Below are 8,260 nucleotides of genomic sequence, written 5' to 3' on the forward strand. Positions count from 1 at the left end.
CGCGGCGCTGCTGGGGCTGCTGCTGGCGCTGCCGGGCCGGGCGGGAGCCGCCGAGCCGCCGGGTGAGCGTGTGCGCGGGAGTACGTGCGAGAGAGCGGGTGGGTGTGCAAGAGCGCGCGCGCGGGGGGGTTTCGAGCGTGTGCACGAGCGTACGCGCCACAGAGTGTAACTGTGTGGAAGTGCGTGAAAGTGCATGTAAAAGCGTCCGTGTGGGCGGGTGGGCGTGCGTGCGTGCAAACATGTCTGTGCGCGTGTTTGAGCCTCTGGCGAGGGGATGCGTGCGTGTCTCTGTGTGCATGCACGCGTGCGTGTCCCTGCGCGTGCGGCGCTGTGTCTGTGCCCACGTGCGTGCCCTGTCCACACGCGTCTCCGTGTCTGTCTGTGCCGGTGCACGCGTGTCTCTGCAGGCCTGTGTGTGCTCACCCGTGCGTGCACACGTGTGCGTGCGTGCGGGGAGGGCCAGGCCCGGGATGGGGTCAGTCCGAGCCTGGCGGGCGGGAGTGGCACACGCAAAGGCAGGAGACTGCTGGGCCAGGCGGAGGGGAGCCAAGTGTCTTCAGCTGTGGGCTGTGCCCTGCCAAGGGCACACGCGTGTGCACAGTGCCACGGGGCCTCCATGGTGCTTCGCCACCTCCTTCCTCGCAGGGGGAAGCCCGAGAGCCCCTGCCCACCGCGGAGGGCTGCCCGTGGACCGCGCGCCTGCGATGGGATTTATTTAGCTTGGACCGGCCTCGCACTTGAGTGTGTTGGTGGCACCTCGGTGGCTCTTGTCAGAGGCCCACCCGTCCCCCGTCGCTGCCCTGGAAGGGCTCGTCCCATCCCCTTCCCCACCCTGCCCAGGAGCACAGCTGGATGGGGGGTCGGCGGAGGGAAGCTTTCCCAGGCAGCTGAAGACCTTGAACTTGCCCGTTTTCCCAAAGCAGAAGTTCAGCCTTTTGGTAACTTCTGTGTCCATCCGAACCCAAAGCCCTCGGCGGCTCTGCCTGCCTCACCCCCCGGCCCCCAGCCACCGTTTCCCGGGTCCAGGCAGGAGGAAGAGAGAAGCGCTGGTTCTCCTTTCCCCTCCCGATCTGGGGATCCCCATTGCAGTAAAACCGGGAACTGCAACAGAGAACTGGTCCCCGGTGCTTGGCCCAGCTCAGGCACCAGCTCCCGGCTCCCCCCACATCCCCTTAGTGCCTCAGTTTCTTCTTCTTTGCTTCTGAAAAACGGCGCTAACTATTTACCGGCAAGTCATTGAGATCCTCCTATGGAAAATGAAACAAATCCGCTTTCTAGGTAGCGTGAGGGCGAGGCTGTAGCCGCGACGGTGCAGAACGGATGCAAGGCTCTCTGAGGGTGCCGTCTTTTGTAGGACCGGCTGCGGGGTTGGGATCAAGTTGGGCTTGTTCGGTGGCACTCGGTTGCGAGGGGTTTTCAGTGCGAGCTGTGGAGGTGCTGAATTGCGGTGCTGTGCGGCTGGACTCTGGTATGGGGCCTGAAAGGCCGGAGCGGGGTGTTTTCGTGGAGTCCTTTGGACGTAGCGCCTCGTCCAGCAACCCTCAACCGGGGTCCCGGGAGACCCTATTAAGGGGGTCACCCAAGATGAGCACTGTGAAGTGTGCAGACACGAGGCAAACTCATAGATTTCGACTAGCAATCCACCGTGTGAAACCATCCTCCCCTGTTGCGGCCTCGAGTTTTTTGCTACGGAAAAGCACATCTTCATATTTTTCTGTAGTAAAGAAGAAAAAAAAGCCGAGTTCCCAAGGGGTGGGGGCCTCAAAAGGCTGAGAAACACCCGTCTCTTCCTCGACTGCTTGTGGCCGGAGGGACCCCCAGAAGAGTAGCGGCCTGCAAGACCCCTCCCCGGGCCGCCTGGCTAAGAGCAGCACAGCAGGGACCCTGTGGGACATGAACGCGCCCGAGTTTTTTGGAGGGTCTGGTTATTTTAAATTCCTTCGTGCCTTTACCGGCCCCAGCCGTTGTTATCAGACGCTCTGTTTTTCACTTCTCCCCTCCGGCCCTGTTGAAGGGCTGCCCGGAGGAACCGAAACAAGCCTGGAAGCAAAGCGCCTGCGGTTCCTCTGTCACCGTAACCCTGTCTGGGGGAACTGCAGCTAGGCCCAAACTTTCACTGAAGGAAAACAGGCGCTTCTTCTGCAGGAGCCCCTCGCTCCATGTTTTGCAAGAGCCCGTGAAGTTTTGGGCGTTTCACGTGTTTTCCTCCAGCAGCGGCTGATTCGTTATCTTTGACGCTGCGTTTGGCTTCGATCGGGTGGCTTCGATCCTTTGGTTTTTAAAGTAACGGAGGGTGTTTCACTTCCTCCTCGGTTGTGAATGGGCAAGAATGCCTTTGTAACGGTCAGGCTGAATCTTTGGTTGTCCTCCTTGCGTCCGAATCGCGGGCCCCGGCCACCTGGGCGCTCCGAAACCGCTGAGCAGTCGGGGTCGTTGCGGAGCGAGTTTTGGGGGCGGCCGCCGCAGCAGCCCCTGGCGTCGCACGTGCCCCGCTCCGAGGGTTTGTGTGGGCGAGCGGGGCCGAGCTAGACGCGGCGGGCCCTGAGCCTAGGTTCGATACCAAAGCGGGTCTCCGTGCGGGCGGTCCCACCTAAGCCCGCGATGGCTTCAGGCGATGCCCCGAAGCCCCCGCAGCGCTGCGTGTTGCCTTCGTGGAGGCCCTCTCCTCTGCGGAGGGAGGACGGTTCAGCGGCCGGGGTTCAAACCCTCGCTCCGTCGCAGGCTCCGTGCAGCGAAGCCAGCCCTGCAGCCTCTCTCATCTCGGCAGTTTGCAGGGAGAAGGAGCTCGACTATTTCTGGCCTCTGTCACCCTCTAGACAAGGCAGAGGTCTCCAAGGGGCTTCGCCCGCCCCACGCGCGTTTCCCGGCCCTCATCCCGGGGTTTGGTGTTTGTTGGAGGGTAGTCCCCACCGCCGCCCCTCTGATCTCTGCTCTCTTTCCTAGGGCTGTCGCCGCGCGGGGACGTGGTCACCCCTCACTGGGTCCTGGGAGGACGCCACCGGCGAGCGGTCAGCGTGGCGGAGAAGGTGGGTGCAGCGGGGCAGAGGACACGTGGGTGGGTTTCCCTTCCTCCCGCGCGCCGGCGGCCTGGCGGGGAAGCCTTGCGGGGATACTGTTGAGTGCCACCTTCATCCATCGCCTTGTCTCTGCGGCGATTTGCAAGCAGCAAATGCGATCGAGCCCGGAGGGCATTTTCAAGTTGCAGGAGGACCTCAGACGCAGCATTGGGCACCGAGAGCAGCCTCGCATCTCCACCCCCTTGGCCCAGAAAGACGGGCTGCCTGGAGGCTGGGGAGTGACTGAAAGAGGATTTCTTTGTCTCTCCTGTTTCTGTTTCCCGGGGGGACACCCAGAAAGCAGCAGCTGCTGCCAGCAGGCCTGTCTCTTCCGCCTTGCTGGGACGGTTGAGGTTGCCCCAGCACAGCCCCACCCGGGACAGGAGCAGGGGTGCGGGCGGATGCGGTGCCAGCTGCCTGCACGGCTTCCTCGGCCTGGCGCCCATCATCTTAAGGGCTCCCGGGGCGGAGGCAGCGAAAAGCACGGGGCGTGGAGGCTGCTGTACAGTAAGCAGGTTGCACGGCGGGGTCGTCCAAGGCAGAGGGGGTAGGTTTGCTGTTTGCCCAGCTCCCAGGGGCGATTTCACGCAGCCCGGGCAAGCTGGAAGAGGTGCCAGGTGGCATGGAAATCGCAGCCTCTGCCTTCTGGGGCTCGCAGCTTTCATCCCTCCGCCTCCCCCGGGATGGGATCCTTGCCCGCCCCTGCGGTGGGGTCAGCCAGCTCCCAGCTTGCCCGGCCATCCCGAGCCCCAGCCCTTTGGTGGATCGGGGTCTCCCACGGTCGGCCCGTCGCAAGGGTTTGCTCCATTCCTAGTGGATGACGGGCCCGGGGGAGAGCAGCCAGCGCTATATATAGTGGAGCCGGGGAATGTGGGACAGCGGGGAGGTTTGTTTGTACGGCTGCCTCTGTCCCTGCGCCTGGAGTCTCGTCGGGGGGAGGGGAGGCCCCCTGCAAGCCCCCCTCGCTGCCGGGGTAGTCGGGAGGGAGGGGAAAGCCCCCTCTGCTCATTTCCTGGCATCTGTTCTGCCTCGGCTGGCTCCAGACACTGCAAGACGAGGGGGTCTTGTTGAGGGGGGGGGGTGCCAGCTGATCCCCGAGGCTTCTTCCTCTGGCGGTCCCGTCGAGCCCCCTCTCCCTCCGGCCAAGCGGCTTGCGTGGGGTGCTCTAAATGCGCTCGTCTTGGAGGCTGGCGCGACCCCGGCCTGGCACCGTTCGGAGCCAGCAGCCCCCTGGCCCGTAGCGACTGGGCTCGGGGAGATGCCTCGCGTGGGAGCGGCTGCCTCTCAGCGGGGGTGGGAAACTCCGGCTGAGACCACGCGCCGCGGGCGCCGGCTACCCCGGGGCCGGCGCTGCTCCCTCCCGCGCGCTCCGGCGCAGATCGAGAGCTTGGCCCTGCAGGGCGCGACCGAAGTCGGGGAGCAGACTCGCCCAGTGCTTGCTCCTTCCTGTGCCCTCTGCCTGAGAGCCGGGGGCCCACCCGGAAACAACCCCCCTTTGGCCGCGGTTGCAAGTGGGCCCGCGCGACGCGGCCCCTTTCCCCCAGCCTTCAGCGGGACACGGGGCCCGAGCGGGGAACCGGGGTCGTGCCCTGTCCGCGGCTGCAGGGCAGAGGTCGGGGGAGTCTCCTCCGGCCGTCGCCTGGTCTCTGGGTCCGGCGCAGCATGGCCGAGTCCTCGGGACTCGTGGCCGGGCCGGTGACCTTTCAGCTTTTCCCGGGATCCCGCGTTTCTCAGGGGCCGGTTCGTGCCTCCTTTTCCAGGAACGCTTCTGGCCGGCACCATCCCAGCCCGGCTGGGAGACCCAGTGCTCGGTGTAGCACGCGGTCCCGCTGTGCATGGCCTCGTTTCTCCCCGGGTGCCCCCAGCCTCTAATTGCAGCCTTTTTTTTTTTTTTGCACCAGTCCTGGAAGTTTTTTTTTTTTTTTTTTTTTTTTGCACCGGTCCTGGAAGCACTGCAATCCCAGGTCAATGCATGGAGTGGATGGAGCACGCTCCGGTTCCACCTACCAATACCAAAAAGAATCTGCTCAATATAGACCTCCTATGGAGGACATATCAGCAGGCCAAAAGCCCCACATGAGCATGTCTCTGCCACAAGAAAAATTTGCTACAGCCAAACAGGAGGCGAGCAGAGGGGTCTGCCCCAGGGACCTTCCCAGCCAGCCGGAGCCCGTGCCCAGGGCACAGACCCGTCCTCCCCGCAGCGGGCGAGATGCCGGGGAAGGTGCGCGCTCTCCAGCACGGCAGGTCTTCAAGAAGAAGCGGGCCGGCCCCTGGTCCGGGATGATGGAGGTGTCTGGGTTGGACCGTGGGGACTTCCCAGGCTTCTGGGCTGTGCTCGGCCCACCTTCCTGCTCCACGTGCTAAACCTCCCTCGGAGGTATTGGGGCTGCGCCAAGGCTCCCGCTGGGACTTAAAGCGGGGGCTTCCTGGCTAGAGCATCCTGCCCCTCTGCTCGGGGTCAAACCGGCCACGTGCGGGGGTCAGGGAGGAGTTTTACCCCATGGTCAGATGGGACGGAGTTGGGCGGGGGGCTTCCTCTGTAGCCGGGGCCTCTCGGGCGTGCGTGAACAGCCTGTTATAGCAGCAGGATGTCGGCCGCTGCGGTCTCGCTGGGGCAGGTGCGGGTGTGATGGGGCAGGGCTGAATGTGGTGTTTTGCTAAGGGTGGAGACGATGGGTTTTGTCTGGGCTGGTTTGGGCAGGGCCGATCCTGGCTCGGGGCCTCCGGAGGCCCCTTCCCGCCCCACTTCCAGACCCAAATGGGTTGCCCGCCACCCCGGAGAGGCGGGACAGAGAGATGCTACGTGCTGCTTCGGCATGTGCAGGTGCAGCCCTGCAGGGAGCCACAGCCCCGGGACTCCCGGGTCGGTGCTGCTGGAGCTGGGCAGGAGCCTTCAGTATCCCCGGCCCCGGTCTCACCCTGCGGTGCGTGCACGTGGCTTTTGAGTCTTGCCCATGTCTCTCACCCCCCCGTACGTGGCGCTTGGCGATGCCTGGGCTGGCGTGCGTCTCAACAGGGTGCTGCCCTGTGTGCTCCCGGGCCTGGGGCATCCCCGCAGACTGGGGTCCCGGGGATCCCTGCTGGCCCAGGGACCCCCCTCCAGCAAGGGCCCGTCGGCAGCGCGGCAGCCGGGCGTAAGGAGCAGCATCTGCTTCTCCTTACGGCACACGTGGAAGCGGTTTCCAGATGCTTGCCCCCCACCCTCCGCTCCTTGCATGGGCAGGGCCCCACAAGCCAGGAGGGGCTCGCGCGGCCCTGCCAGGAGCAGGTCAGGGGGCGTGGGGACTCTCCTCCTCCTCCTCTCCAGCCGCTGGTGGGGGTCTCCCCTTTGCACCCTCTCTGCATTGGGCTCGGACGCTGGCGCAGACCCAGGCAAGGAGGGTTTTGCATCGGAGTCAGGGCCTGGGCGCCCTCAGCCCTGCCCCTCTCCCTGGGACAGGCCGGTAGAACGAGCCCGGGAGCCACGGGCCGGCCGGGCAAGCTGCATGCGGTGCAATGCATTATAGCACGAGAGTCGTGTTCGGGCCCTGGCTGAGGATGGTGGGGCTGGGGGAGAGGCAGGTGAGTCAGGCCACAGCAGGGTGGGGTGCGGGGACCGTAGCAGAGCTGGGCAGCCCGGGGTGCGCGTGCGAGGAGTGGGTGCTGGTCAGGAGAGTGGCGCCGTCTGTATCCTCCTCTTGTACCCCCGTGAGCGCAGCTCTCCAGGGTCCCTTAGGGCTGAGACCTCCAAGCAGACCCCCGATGTCTTCAGCCTCAGTCTCTGGAGGAACTGGACTGAGCGGAGAGTCCGGGTCCCAGGACTGGGGAGACCTTGGCCCTCGCCTGCCTGGATGCCAGGGGAGCTGTTGCTCGGATCCAGGGGGCCTCGATTCTCCTGCCTAACAGGGCCTGTGCCTGTTCGTACCCCCCGGCTCCTTGGCTCAGAGCCTGCGTCCTTCCCAGGTGGGCTCTGCAAAGCCACGTGCCCAGCCCGGCAGCTGCATGGCTCCTGGCACCGCAACGCGAGCAGGGGGTCCCAGATGCCAGGCGAGGCCACGGGAGTCATCTAGCTTGAGCTGCAGCGCCGTGCAAACCCTCGGGCCTCCGTCTTTGTTGCTGTTGCAACGTGTCTTTTAGGGCTGGTCCGTGCTTAAACAGATCTCCCTGTGTGGACGGGCTTGGTGCTTATTTCCAAGGCTGGCTTCCCATCTACACACGTGGGTGCAGGTGCATGGGCTGCTTTGCTGGGCCCTGCTGGCTTCGTCCCAGCTGCCCCGGGGCGTGGGCTCCCTGCGGGCGGGCGGGCGGATGTCTCTCGCATCCTGTTTCCTGAGATGAAGTCCTCCCTTGCTCGGTGCATCACCCAGCCAGCTGTGCCGCCGGCTGCTCTTGCCGGCTGCCACCCCTCCGGCCTGGTGCGGGCCCTGGAGGGAGGTGTAGGGTCGCATCGCCTGCCTCCGAGGCCTCGTGACAGGAGCACGCGGTTCCCGGCCGAGCGAGCTGTGCGAACCAGTTCACGCCACGATGGAGGGGGCCACGTGCGTAGGTGGGAGACCACTGGAGCAGCAGCCTTGGAAACGAGCACGTAGCCTGCCCACGCACAGAGAGCTGTTTAAGCACGGACCGGGGTCCCAAGCAAGGTGTTGTCTCCCCTCCAGCACAACGCTGCCCTTTGATGTGCCTCGGTTTCCCCTTTTGGGCACAGAGGGGAGAGATGAGCCCTCCCGAGAAGCGCTGTGAGGATGAGGTAGTGCGTCTACGAGAAAACCGTACAAAAGTGCAAAAAATTTGCAGCTTGCCCAGCCCCTTGTGAACGCTGCAGGCTGAGTTTTGGTGGCGTCCCTCGTGCTGGACACGGATGCGTTGCTCTGTGCCCTCGGCCTGGCGCCCGCGGCCCCTTCCAGCCCGGTGCCGGGCAGACCCGGGGTGCTTCTGGCCCCAAAAGTTATGAAGATGAGGCTGGGCAGCGGTACGGCGAGAGCGAACTTGGGGGCAGCGCTCAGCCGGTTCCTGCCTCGTGGATCCCTCCCGGGCGGGCAGCACACAGCTCGTTCATGCAGCTTTCCAGCTAGGAAAGCCATCGTGGCCTCTGCTCTCTGCTGATACGGAGGCTCCTCGCCCAGGCCTCCGGGTTGCGTTGCGCACAGCTCCTCGGTGGGTGGCAGCAGGCTCGTTCCCGAGACGCAGCCGAGTCATCCCCGCAGCGCCGAGCGCCCCGCAGC

The 8,260-nt window shown here is 65.0% G+C and overlaps 1 protein-coding gene across 1 annotated transcript in view; it reads left to right on the top strand.

Annotated features, from left to right (window-relative positions):
* Window position 1: 1 nt before the first annotated feature.
* The window catches only part of ADAM33 (ADAM metallopeptidase domain 33), a gene marked incomplete at its 5' end in the record, with an annotated part of 53,893 nt that continues 45,634 nt past the window's right edge, over window positions 2-8,260 (top strand). Inside the window, 2 exons of the mRNA XM_019552558.1 lie at window positions 2-62; window positions 2,944-3,026. Of these exons, the coding sequence (XP_019408103.1) occupies window positions 2-62; window positions 2,944-3,026 (144 nt within the window). The remainder of the gene's footprint in view (window positions 63-2,943; window positions 3,027-8,260) is intronic.

Source organism: Crocodylus porosus, unplaced genomic scaffold, assembly GCF_001723895.1.
Source record: "Crocodylus porosus isolate Cpor-Errol unplaced genomic scaffold, CroPor_comp1, whole genome shotgun sequence".
NCBI lineage: Eukaryota > Metazoa > Chordata > Crocodylia > Crocodylidae > Crocodylus > Crocodylus porosus.